Raw genomic sequence first — 14,061 nt, 5'->3', positions numbered from 1 at the left:
TCAGCATTACAGCTATAAACCTCGTCCACATGGCCCAAGCTGATGCAAGAAATCATGCTACCACACTGCTTCTTCTACATGTTTTGCAAATTTTTAATGCATGTAGTAATAAAATGCATAACATTTTTCATTCCAACAGATGGCAAATCACAAACATTAGCACTATGTAAGTGTGGATGGACTGGCATCGACACTGGGATAGAGAGTGATGACGTACCCAGTGATATGGCCAAAATTGATGGGCAACATAATGGGAGAAGCAACCCAGATAGAATGGCCTATTGCTTCCTATCCCAACTGGGACGCTAAGACAATATTGGAAGGACTGCGATAGTTTATCCCCCCAAATTGGGAAGTGGCAATGGCTCTCTGGTTTGGTTCCAGTTTGAACCCCCACTGGGTATCATGGGAACCTATAGTTTGGAAGGGCAGCCCTATTGGGGTTCCTGGCGGCACTGCAGAGAGAAGTTCTTCCAACTTTGGGGAGCTTCTGCCTGACCTGGAAGTGCGTCCTGTGGGGTGGGTTATGCCCTGGAACCAGAAGTATTCCTGGATCTCGTCGTACCAAGAAGTGACAGAGGGCAACACTTAAGGAGAAGGGAAAGGCCCGTTTAATATTTGTGATTGTGGTGTTTGGAAATTGTACATCAGAAGGAGATAATTCTAATTAATAAAAGAACTTTTAAGTCGGATCTGTGTCTGACACGATTGTGTCTGGGATTTTGGGCTCAGTGGCATCCCCTTGTGGTCACAACAACAAATCCCATGCCAGAGGTGTAGTAAACAGATGGACAAATAGATATGCAGACACACACACACAGACACTTGTCCTTTTATTAAGGTGGATGTCTGCAGTGGTGAAACGATCAAATATGAAATGGAGACATTCTTCTAAAGACAAATGAAACATCCTATAACCAAAACAAAACTGTGCACAGGAAATTTTACATGCAATTTTATCCTTGGTAATACTGCAATCTGCTTATCGACTGTTTCTTTAGAGTTTGCTCTGGTATAAAAATAACACTTCTAGTCTCCATAGCACCATGGTATGACAGGCAATTTCCTTAATTATCGGGCCTCTTTGATTGTGTCTAATTATTAGGGATTGTTTCCTTCTTGGTGACATGACTGCCACCAGCATCAGCCCAGATATCACCCAGATGCTTTAGTGAGGCTCGACTTTTCTTCTTTATAAAAGGGAGCCTCTTGCATGGGCTGGTGTTTTCTTTCTATGTATCTTTGCTTGGAAAGCCAATTAAATCGCCTTATGCCTCAAGATTAGTTCTCCATTTATATGTCCCCTATGAGGAGATCCACCGCAGACAACTGCCTTAGCCACCTACACTACGAGCCAGCTGTATATGTGACTCACGCTTTAATTTCTTTAATCACCTTGAATTGAGGTTTTCACAGAAAATAGAGAAAGCCAGGTAGACAAAAACAGAAAAGGGAATGGTGGGAAATAGCGCAACCTGTGATTTCCACTGAATTTAAATATTATCTTTCATAAAAGATGCAGTGTTAGAGAGAATTATGTTAAGGGAATAATGAGAAGTTTTACTCCTCTTTCAATAATTTCATGCAACCTACTTGTGAAATATCACAGCTTCATGAAGCCATTTACCTTGTTCATTTTAAATGCTGTATATCTGGCAATATCTGACAGGTCCACAGTTTTTTCCCATCTTTTCAAATTTGAATTTACATATAGCACTTTTAGGCACAAACAGTAGGGAGCCGCTTTAACTGCCATCAATGTGTAGCATCTATCTGGATGATGCGATGGCGGCTATTCTTGCAACAGTACATTCACCACACATTCGCTAGTGAAGGTGTGAGAAGGACACCCAGCAAATTAGGGACAGGGAGTGATTAGGAGGCCCCGGTGAGCATTTCGGTCAGGACGCTGGGGTACACCCTACTCTTTTTACAACCACAGAACGGCTTTACCTCTGTTTTACATCTCATCTGAAGGATAGCACTCATTTTGGCTGAACAGTGTCCCCTTCACATCACTGAGATCCAGACTTAGACCACAGAGTAAGCTCCCCCCGTTGGCCTTACCAACATCTCTCCTGGCAGTAACCCAAGTATTTCCTAAATGATCTCCCATCCCGGTACTGGCCAGGCCCAGACACACTTAGCTTCAGATGGATTACTTGCTCTAATGCTGCCAGGATGACCTCTAGCCTCCATGATTCAAAATTGAACTGAGAATGTTATGTTATGTTAAAGTGCCTTAAGGATGGGAAAGGCACTATATAAATAAAATGTTTTATTATTATTATTATTATTATTATGTTACGTTACATTTGATTAAAGTGTTGATGCCTCACCATCCTTAGATTATCCTCTTTACTCTTCCCATTAAAATGCACCCCTACACTAATCAATAAGCATTCAGTTGACATGTACCCAACCAATCAATAATTCAAGGATGAAGCCTGTGGGTCTTTGTTCTGTTGTCTTCAGATTTGTTTGCATTCTAATCTGCATTTCAAATGGCTCTAACATACCAATTTAAGACCCCCTGTAACTACCATTATGCATTGAGCTGGACATGATGGGTGCTCACGTAAACTGTAATCAGGCTAAAATCAGCAACCATATGGAAATGAATGTCAATGCACATACAGTGCATCCAGAAAGTATTCACAGCGCATCACTTTTTCCACAATTTGTTATGTTACAGCCTTATTCCAAAATGGATTAAATTCATTTTTTTCCTCAGAATTCTACACACAACACCCCATAATGACAACGTGAAAAAAGTTTACTTGAGGTTTTTGCAAATTTATTAAAAATAAAAAAACTGAGAAAGCACATGTACATAAGTATTCCCAGCCTTTGCTCAATACTTTGTCGATGCACCTTTGGCAGCAGTTACAGCCTCAAGTCTTTTTGAATATGATGCCACAAGCTTGGCACACCTATCCTTGGCCAGTTTCGCCCATTCCTCTTTGCAGCACCTCTCAAGCTCCATCAGGTTGGATGGGAAGCGTCAGTGCACAGCCATTTTAAGATCTCTCCAGAGATGTTCAATCGGATTCAAGTCTGGGCTCTAGCTGGGCCACTCAAGGACATTCACAGAGATGTCCTGAAGCCACTCCTTTGATATCTTGGCTGTGTGCTTAGGGTCGTTGTCCTGCTGAAAGATGAACCGCCGCCCCAGTCTGAGGTCAAGAGTGCTCTGGAGCAGGTTTTCATCGAGGATGTCTCTGTACATTGCTGCAGTCATCTTTCCCTTTATCCTGACTAGTCTCCCAGTCCCTGCCGCTGAAAAACATCCCCACAGCATGATGCTGCCACCACCATGCTTCACTGTAGGGAAGGTATTGGCCTGGTGATGAGCGATGCCTGGTTTCCTCCAAACATGACGCCTGGCATTCACACCAAAGAGTTCAACCTTTGTCTCATCTGACCAGAGAATTTTCTTTCTCATGGTCAGAGAATCCTTCAGGTGCCTTTTGGCAAACTCCAGGCGGGCTGCCATGTGCCTTTTACTAAGGAGTGGCTTCTGTCTGGCCACTCTACCATACAGGCCTGATTGGTGGATTGCTGCAGAGATGGTTGTCTTTCTGGAAAGTTCTCCTCTCTCCACAGAAAACCTCTGGAGCTCTGACAGAGTGACCATCGGGTTCTTGGTCACCTCCCTGACTAAGGCCCTTCTCCCCCAATCGCTCAGTTTAGATGGCCAGCCAGCTCTAGGAAGAGTCCTGGTGGTTTCAAACTTCTTCCACTTACGGATGATGGAGGCCACTGTGCTCAGCAGAAATTTTTCTGTAACCTTCCCCAGATTTGTGCCTCGAGACAATCCTGTCTCGGAGGTCTACAGACAATTCCTTTGACTTCATGCTTGGTTTGTGCTCTGACATGATCTGTCAACTGTGGGACCTTCTATAGACAGGTGTGTGCCTTTCCAAATCATGTCCAATTAACTGAATTTACCACAGGTGGACTACAAATCAATCTGCAGAAACATCTCAAGGATGATCAGGGGAAACAGGATGCACCTGAGCTCAATTTCGAGCTTCATGGCAAAGGCTGTGAATACTTATGTACATGTGCTTTCTCAATTTTTTTATTTTTAATAAATTTGCAAAAACCTCAAGTAAACTTTTTTCATGTTGTCATTATGGGGTGTTGTGTGTAGAATTCTGAGGGAAAAAATGAATTTAATCCATTTTGGAATAAGGCTGTAACATAACAAAATGTGGAAAAAGTGATGCGCTGTGAATACTTTCCGGATGCACTGTATAATTCATTATGGTTTTGAGTTTTGATTCTCTCCCCATATCTGTGTGTTCCTTCCCATTTTCTTGTTTTCCACCACATCCCAAAGACGTGTGTGTTAGTGTACGGTAATTGGTAACTCTAATTTGGTTTGTGGTGTGAGAGTGACTGCATAAAATACACTACTGCTTCACGCCATTTACATTTAGTTATATTGTGGATGTCTTTATCCAAGGCGACTTACAACATTTATGATACAATTGATTACATTTCTTTTGCTTTTCCACTTGGAGCTCAGGCAGGTCAAGTGACTCGCTTATCATCACACAGTGTCAGTAGCAGGATTTGAACCTACTTCCTCAGAGTTTGATGTCCAAAGCCTTAGCCACTGTGCCACACCACCTGCTCACTGCCTGGCCTTACTGGCACCCAATGGTGATGGGTTTGAATTAAAAGGAGCTGGGGGTTTGACTTGACTTGAAGCTAGTTTTGTAAAATTTGACTTGCTTGTATGGAATGTTGTTTGATTTAAAAAAAAAATTAATAAAATGTTAAAAGGAAAAAAAATAGGGTTGAAATTGGATGGATGAGAATAATCGATTATTTATAAGCTGTCAGGATATTGTTCGGCCTATTTCCTTTATTTTGGCCAAAGTTAAAGTAGTTGGCATAGACTGCAGTATTTAATCATGGAGCTAGTAGAAGTACATTAGTCCTCTTTCTGTGTGAAAATGTAGAATGAAATACTTAAACTGCATCATAGCGGCACAATGGTTAGTGCTGTCATAACACTCCTCCATAAAACTTGAATTTGATGTCCCTCCATTCATTGCAGCAGGTTAGAGCTACCAATGTGTCATCTGTCCTCATGCTGCTAGATTTTCCTTGCCACCCTCTCTGGCCTTGGCATCACTGGGACAGCCCTCAGGTGGTGTGAGTCCTGCTGCTCTTGGGCAGACATCTCGGCATAGAGAGATGTCAAGGGTGCAACTAAATAAACATTGGGGTACCCCAAGGATCGGTGCCTGGCCCACTCCTCTTCTCACTAGGCCCTATCATCCAGTCCTGTGATTTCTCTTATGTATGCTGATGGTACACAGCTGTACTTGTCGTTCCCTCCAGAGGACCATACAGTATCAACTAAAATCTCTGCCTGTCTCACTGATATTGAAACCTGGATGAAAGAACACTATCTCCAGCTCAGCTTGGCAAAAACTAACCACCTTGTCAGGCAAACTCAACCGTCTCTTGAGCACCTCTTTCTCTGTTCAGTTTTCATCATTATCACTAACATCTGTCAAGTTCATACACAACCTTGGGGTAGTGAACTTTGACCAGCTGTCCTTCAAAGACCATGTTGCTACGGGTTCTTAGTTTTGCAGATTCACTTTATACACCATCCGCAAGATCAGATGATATCTGACAGAGAATGCAGCACAACTCCTGGTCCAGACTTTGGTCCTGTCACGTCTAAACTGTTGCAACTCTCTGCTGACAGGAGTACCGGCATGTGTCACCATAATATAAATGATATAAAATGCAGCAGCGTGTCTGGTGTTCAACCAGCCGAGACGAGCACATATCACTCCTCTCTTCAGATCACTATATTGGCTCCCTCTAATGGCACATGTGAAGTTCAAATTCTTGATGCTTACCTACAGAGTAGTCAGTGGGTCTGCACCTAAATACATGGAGACACTTGTGAGATCCTAAGCTCCTTCTCACCCACTGAGATCTGCCAATGAATGGCTCCTCTGCATGGTATTGAATCTCAATTCAGATGCTTGTCATGTGTAGCTCCTAGCTGGTGGAATGAGCTGCCCACCTCCATTTGGAAATCTGACTCCCTTGATGTGTTTAAGAACCGTTTGAAGACTCTCTTATTTAGTGACGTTTTATCTAACTGATTGCTGTTAGGCTTTTATTACCTATGAATTGCAACTGGCTTGTACTTTTATAGCTGTGCTAAGAGTAGAAACTTAGTAAATTTTCTATATTTGATAAGATTTGCATTGTTTAGTATTCTTTTTTGATAATTCCACATGTGAAGACCCAAATAACAGAAAATACTGTACAGTCATTTTTTTTCATAAGATTCTATTTTTTACACTATCATGAATCCTACTATCGACCTTGTTTTATGCAGAACGTTTCAGAGGGAATATAAGAAGGGGGGTGAACGCTTGCACCAGAAGCCTTTCCCTTTCCTCATTAGGGAAGAAAGTGACATCTCAAAATGCTGGATTTTTAGATCACATCACTGTTCTACCCAAATATCCAGCCATAAAGCCCTTCTGTTCTGAAATGAAAGCCTGATAACCAAAGATGTATTTGATAAAAAGAAATAAGAAGAGAAGAGAAGAGGGAATATGTGCTGCGTAGTTGTATGATTTTCTAATTTCATACATTTACTTAATTCAGTATGCAACTGGCAGCCCTGTTTAAATAGATAGATAGATAGATAGATAGATAGATAGATAGATAGATAGATAGATAGATAGATAGATAGATAGATAGATACTTTATTAATCCCAAGGGGGAATTCACAAATATTAATTTAATAAATACACAAATTTAATAAACCAATACAAGCTGGTTCACCATTGCAGGTTTTTCAGGGTGTTCAACTATACCTTTATTATGTATTTATTCTTTTTTTTTTCATTTTTATATATTTTATTGAAAAAAGTCAAACAGGTGGTGCTGTTTTTTTTAATAATTTTATATAAAATAACTTAAAGAAAATCTGCTAGAATATATAGAGGACAGCAAAACGAACGATTTGAAACATTTCCCCCAGTCTGTTTTCTGATCGTATCTGTGTGCAGCTGAATGGTATCTGAATGCAGCAGGATTTAGGAGAGAAAGAAAAGGGACTCATCTTTCCCTGTTACAAAGAGGGAAGAAAGTAATGGCTCCATTTTTTTTTTCTGTGATACAATATTTTAATTGTGTCTGCAGGATTACTAGACATGGATAAAGTGATGAGATAAGACGCTGGCAGCTGTTAGCACATGCCCAGTTTGACACCAGCAGGCCTATGAATAGAATTTGCACATGAATTAAAGAAATAACTCAACCCAAATATTTACAGTCTGGCGGTGAAGTGATCAGAATGACTCGTTTCTCAGATTCGAGAAGCTTCAATCCCTTTGGGACCCTGGGTTGGATTAAGTTGTTTTAGGAATCAGATTAATGGATCCTATTGTGCTTCCTCCCACATCCTAAAGACATTCAATTAGATTCAATGACATCTCTGATTTGCTTTGCTGTGAGTGGGTATTTGAGTGGAGGGGTGTAATTGTGCCCTGTGATGGACTGGTGTCCCATCAAGGTTTGGATTCAGAGATAGGCTTTGGTTTCTCTCTCTGAAATGGAATAAAAGGGTTTGATGTCTCCTCATGGTCCAAAAGCTTGAATTTCAATAAAATGTCCTAATGCTTGTTTGTGTATTGGTTTGTATGAGTTCTGCCCTGTAATGAATCAACATCCCATCCAGATTTGTACCCTGTGCTGCTTGGATGGGATCTAAATACCAATGGATGGATCCCAATGGGTCAGAGTAGGACTTTTGAATTCATCCAAAACTTTAAATTTCCTCAAATCCTCCTTTTCGATTATGTGAATTTTGACAGTGTCAGACAGGAGACATGAACAGGCAGTCTGTTGATCACTGGGCACACTCGGTTACCAAGACTATTAAGGGACACCAAATAACCCATATGACTTGTCTGGGAGAGTTGTGAGGAAGCCAATTTAACCCTGGAAAAGTCTATATAGACATGGAAAGGATGTATAACTTCTTTACCAACATGACCAAACCAGGCATCAAAAACAAAGGAAAAACCCTGGAACTTAATTCAGCATAGTGACGCTATCCCGCCTTCAGTCCACCCAACCATTTGTTTCACCCACTTTCTCCATTACAGATCAATGAGGAGCTGCCATGTAAGAGTAAGCCCCGTATCGGATGCCAGTTTTGAGTGTGACCTCACTACAAGAAAATTGATCTTTTTCATTGTATTTTTAAGTCCTAATGCTTACAGACATGCAATTATATGTAATATTTGATTTTATCATTTTTAAATAACACTTTGACCTTTACTACTATCTTTATTCATTTTATAACCTATGGAAAGCAATCTGAGCTGCATTTTTATGCATGAAAGGTATGATATAAATAGTTATTATTATTATTATTATTATTATTATTATTATTATTATTATTATTATTTCCAGTTGTTTGGATTTCAGAATTGCTCAGTTGTTATTAAAACGATGCTCACTTAAGAAATCTCTTGGGAAAGGAAGGTCTTGGGTAGGGAAGACATTTCAGGATTTAGGTCAGTTGATGGGTAGGGGCAGCTGGCCAATGCCAGCTAAAAAAAGAAATGTCTGACATTAATTATTGCTGACCCTGCCAAGGACTCGGCCTAACAATGGATGCTGTTCATATTGCATATTACATATTTTTGAAGAATAGAGATATTAAAATTGGGGGAGAGCTTTTCAGCATATCACTGGATGGCATTTATAAAAAGCTTTCAAGATGCTCAAAGCACTTTAGATAAAGAGAGGATAAGCCACTTCAACCACCACCAATGTACAGCACACACAAGGATGAGGTGACGGCAGCCATTTTGTGCCAGTATGCTCAGTATACATTATTTCACAGATGTTGAGGAGGTGAGAGAAATAGTTAGCAAATTACAGATGGAAGAGGATTAGGGGTCCAGAATGACCAGGCCGTGTTAGGCAATTTAGCCTGGAAATCGGGGTACACTGTAATACTTATTATCTTTTATGACCTCAAAGAGTCAGGACCTCTTATTCAATGGACAGTGCTATTTTTGCAGAACAGTGTCCCACGTCACTACACTAGGGCATGGGGGTCCACACTCAGACCAGAGGGTATGCACCCCCTGTTAGCCTAACCAGCTACTCTTCCATCAGCATCCCAAGCTTTTCCTAGATGGCCTCTCATTCAAGTACTGGCAAGGCCCAAACGTGCTTAGCTTCAGATGGAGGACCTGTTCTGAAGTGCATGTGGTACGGCTGCTGACATTTAACAATAACCTCAGTAGCACCTATAATGATAAGGATTAGTTCAGCATCTGTTTTCCTGAGTCTTTTAATTTCATTTCATAGCTGATGGTGATGCTGTAATTTATGTTCTTCTGTTTGGGCCAATGTTATAGTTCAGCAGCACTGAGATATTTAGTAGGTATGTTTTATTGATATACAGGTTTGTATAGATGATGTCTGGTTGGTTGGCATTAACCTGCTAGAGTAGCTTGGTTGAAGAATTTTCCAGAATTTTACGCTCCTCCAAACTCCACCATCACCATTTCCCTCACACTTGAAAACTGTTGTCCTTGGCTAAGGGTCCAATGGATGAATTTTATTGTTATTGTGATGCCATAGATTGGAAGCATTGGCCAGAGTTTCACAAGCACTTACAATATGATAGGCAGTCTCATCACATTATTATTATTGTTATTATTATTGTCTTCCAAACCCAGTTTCTCTATTGGATGATCACAGAAGGGTGGAGAACCAGAACAGTCCATCTTAGGGTCCCCTCAAGCAAACACCCACTATTGCACATACAGTATTTTAGAATTGCCAATTAATGTAACATGCACATTAGGATATTAAATTAACCATTTGTACTAACAGTTGTAGAATTTAGAACCTCAACAAATATTGTGGGTCTGAACATGAGCCCAGACGGGAAACAAAATATCCTTGAGTGCTTGTCTCGATGCATGCTCATCCTCGTCAGGCCAGGACTCCGCAGTCTATTTACATCTACAGGATAGTGGTCACTCCTTTAAAGATGAAGAGGTGCACATCCTGGACAGGGAGGAGCGCTGGTTTGAGAGAGGAATCAAGGAGGCCATTTACGTGAAAAAGGAACGACCATCTCTGAACAGAGGAAGGGGCCTAAGGGTACATCTGTCGCCATCTTACAATGCTGTGATTGCAGCCATTCCTCAACCCTCTATGAATGGTTCACACGTCTACTAATCAGTGAACAATTTGCATATCACTGATCAACTGGCCCTTTGTCAATGGTGCTAGTCTCTGTGATTAAGCAAAGGTACTGTTTATAAGGTTGGGGAAACCTGCAGTCAATTGAGACTGAGGAAGAGACTTGGATAAGTCTCAAAATATTTCTCCCACTTAAAAACTTTGTCCAGATGAACAGAATCAAATTTCTAGGATTTCCTTGAGTGCTTCATATTCAGAACATCCCACCATTTGTTTTTACCCCCTTTTACAAATGAACGTTTTTAAAGAGCTGCAACCTATCCAGGCAGGGAAGGCATTAATACTCTCTGGGTTGCTAGTCCATTTTACAGTACATGGACACAAAAAGGTGATATCCCTAATCAAACTGATAGGAAGAAAACAAAAAAAAAAACTTTCATTTTCCCAACATGCTTTCTCCATTATGGAGTCTTAGAAGGGAGGCGCCTGTCCAAGCAGGATTGGGCGTAGGAGAGCATTTGGTTCATTCCAGGCCACATTCTGGCATGCGTCCCTGTTTTCACATAAAGGCCCAGTCACCGATCGGCAGAAAGTACGAGCGTTCGGGGATACAGAAGGAACTGTGAGAAGAAAATCCACGTGCAGCAATTGGAAGAAATTGGGCAAAGAGTTGACCGCAGATCTTTCTGCTGCAATGCTCTGCTGGTCCTAATCAATTCATTACAATACAGTGCATTTCCCATTGTCTGGACACCATGTCTAGGGCTGACTCCAGCCCGTCATGACCCAAAGCGAAGAAAATGGAGGGATGGATTTTCTATTGAAAAGCTCGTAGTGTTGTACATGCATTCAGACTCGCACACACACAAAACATCATTATGTACATTATATGCAAAACATACAGTATAGTACATTTTCTAATAGTGGTTATATAAATAAATTGTTAGAACCATTACTGTGTACAGCAATGTTATTTAGGCTATCAACTAGTAATCATAATATAAGACTAGAGACAATATTGACATCTTAATACCTGCGTGGTGTTCAGAAATTGATAGAATCCTCTCTCTAAAATGCATGAAGAGGCACGGTCTTTAGCAGAGAGTGTATCGTGATTTTAAGAAAAGGAGAATAAAAGAATTAAACAAACGGATGATTTAAGCCTAAAATGTGGGCATCAAGGGTGCCCCTCGTGTGTTCATACATTTTTTTTTTCTGTCAGCCTAGCAACAGCCACATAGAGTGAATCTCATTTATTCAGCCTTGTACTTCACCGGGCGGGGCTCCTATTATTCTTTCCTCGTAAAAAGACGGAATCCACTTCTTTTCACTCATATCTGCATTCGTTTTCCTTCTCGCACTCCTTCCATCAGGCCTGTTTGTCAAAAATTAAATACATTTCCCCAAAATATCTGTAAATTTGTAAACTGCTCGCAGTTGTTTTATGCTTAGTAAAAGATAGGGGTACATAGGCGTCATTAAAAGGAAACAAAAACCTTTATGGGTCTTCATATAATGATGTCTATCAATCAACTGCCAGGAAATACAGTGTTTTATCATAATCTAGGTAAATGTTCCAAAGCGACTGCTCTGTGTGTGTGTGTGTGTTTGTGTGTGTGCAAGACAGAGACAAGTATCTGCAGCCTCATCTATGCAGCACTACAGAAAATGACTGCAGCCACTGCCCAAATTGCCGACACCATGGGATACACAACTGGGGTTCAGTCCCAGAGCAGAATAAGGTGCTCATTGAAGAGATGCTGGTTGATCGCAAACTTAACTGAGCTTTTTCTTCCAAATATATGGAATTAAAAATGGCTACTGTTCACTGCATGGGATATTAGGAGAAGTGCTCTGCCTAGGACCCCATATGCTGTTTCAAATGGCTATCCTGCCCATTGCTTGATATTAGAAGAGCCGGGCCACACCTCTTAGTGCTTTGCTGCATTCGGCTCATCTATTGATCTAATAAAGCTCATTTGAGGGGGGTAGAAGATGCAAGCTGCACCTGAGACAACTCGTTTCAATCCTTGCTCTATTAAAAAAAATAAAAATATAAGAAGAAGAAGAAAAAAAAAAAGAACATGGCTGCTGGGTGGGACCCTCTGCCTTTGCACACCTCAGAGCAGCGCATAAGCGCATACAGACAAACACACCCAGCAATTCATCTGCACACATGCCGAACAACCGCATCATGCAGCAAAGGAGGAGAAATGCCTTTTATTAGCATCCACTTGTTCTAAACCTTAGGTGGACCACCAAAAATCATTTACACAAATCAAAAGAATTACTCCCTTCTGTGAAAGAAAACGCATTTTAAGCATTCTTTAGCTGAAATATTAACAGACCCAAATTAGTCTTTTCTCCACCTGTTATGCTGGTGTCTTTCTATCTGCAATATCAGATAGGAGAAAAAAATGGGAGACCAACCCCTGGCAATGATAGTGAAGCAAATGAAAAGGCAAAAGCTTTAGGGTGCACTGCAACTGCAGCAAAAATAATAAAAAAAATAAAAAATCTGCAGATCAGCGTTCGTGATCAATTTTATATTTAAAAAAAAAATCTTTTTTTTTTTTTTAGTAGTAATACAAGCATGACTAGACAGTTAAAACAGAGCTGGATTTAGGAAATTAATATTTATTTTATGCATAAATAAAATATTTTTTCTGTAATATGATTTTCAATCAGAATAATAAAGGAAGATCTAAGTACAATGATTTAAAGGAAACGTATTTAGACAGAGATAGATTTAGATGCTAGATCCAAAATTAGACCAAATATTTGTATCAAATATCTAATTTTGAAAGACAAGCTTTTACAGTGCTATCAAACACAAACAGACGTGTTTTATTTTGTAGATACATATTATAAAAAGTAAGAAGAAATAAGAAAAATCAGTGCAATCATTTTTAATTGATTGAAATTGATTTAAGTTTTCTTTTCTTTTCTTTTAATTTCAATAAAAAAAAAATCCCTTTTGACCTACCTGATACGGTGCTAGCCATGTTAGTTAGAGGTGGGGCGAGATGCTGCCGGATGAAAGAGCAGAAGAGAATGCGAAGCAGCCGGCGGAGCGGGGCTGGGTCTGTCTGTCTAGCTGCGAGTGCTGCAATGCTGAGAGGTCCAGCTGCCTTAGGAACAATAAAGCGCACACAGTCAGCCAAAGACGAGCAGGGTGGGGAGGTGAGGGAGGGGAGACAAGGGGGGAGGGTGGGCTGGCATAAAAAAAAAAAAAAGGAGACACGCAAGCACAGAGACGCGTGCCCTTTCGGGGTATTAATCAACAAATCACGAACCTCGCTGCTCCGTGTTTAACGGCGCAATCCTTGTGTCCGGCTTCAGACCTGATTAAATATTCAAAGAGCTTTAGTGAGGAGCCGCGCCCAGCATTTCGTGTAGTGAGAAAAAAAGAGACAGTTATAATAATAACAATAATAATAATAATAATGCTGCATACAACATCATGAACATTTCGAAGACGGCATAATTAAGAAGCGAAAATCTATAATTGCTAATTTCACGCGTGTGGCCAAGTGTGCGTAGATCGGTATAATGACGCCCGTAGTGCCGCATTCGACAATATTTATCTTTTATTTGCAGGTGGAAAGAAAATGCAGAACGGCAAGACTGAAGACTCGCAACTTCGAGGTGTGAATGTGGAATAATGAATGTTGAAACGCGACTGCAGCCATTGCTCGCTGTTGATTTTGTCTGTTCATACGCGTGCTTTCCATTTTTCAGAATTTACTTCATTAACTATAGCTTGTGCGGTAGTTGAACCCAGTAGGAACCAACCCGGGGACACACCCATGCCCACACTCACTGGCATGG

The 14,061-nt window shown here is 40.6% G+C and overlaps 1 protein-coding gene across 2 annotated transcripts in view; it reads right to left on the bottom strand.

Annotated features, from left to right (window-relative positions):
* Positions 1–13,617, bottom strand: part of LOC114659528 (stathmin-3-like) — a 90,913-nt gene extending 77,296 nt beyond the window's left edge. The window contains exons 1-2 of one of the 2 annotated variants that reach the window (XM_028812065.2): positions 13,527–13,617; positions 13,217–13,361 (exon numbers count right to left, since the gene is read on the bottom strand). In XM_028812065.2, the coding sequence (XP_028667898.1) occupies positions 13,217–13,235 (19 nt within the window). In that variant the 5' untranslated portion in view covers positions 13,236–13,361; positions 13,527–13,617. The remainder of the gene's footprint in view (positions 1–13,216; positions 13,362–13,526) is intronic. The other variant, XM_028812066.2, reaches the window with a different exon arrangement.
* Positions 13,618–14,061: the final 444 nt, after the last annotated feature.

The sequence above is a fragment of the Erpetoichthys calabaricus genome, chromosome 10 (genome assembly GCF_900747795.2).
Source record: "Erpetoichthys calabaricus chromosome 10, fErpCal1.3, whole genome shotgun sequence".
Lineage (NCBI taxonomy): Eukaryota > Metazoa > Chordata > Cladistia > Polypteriformes > Polypteridae > Erpetoichthys > Erpetoichthys calabaricus.
This window is presented reverse-complemented; position numbering and strand designations above follow the sequence as displayed.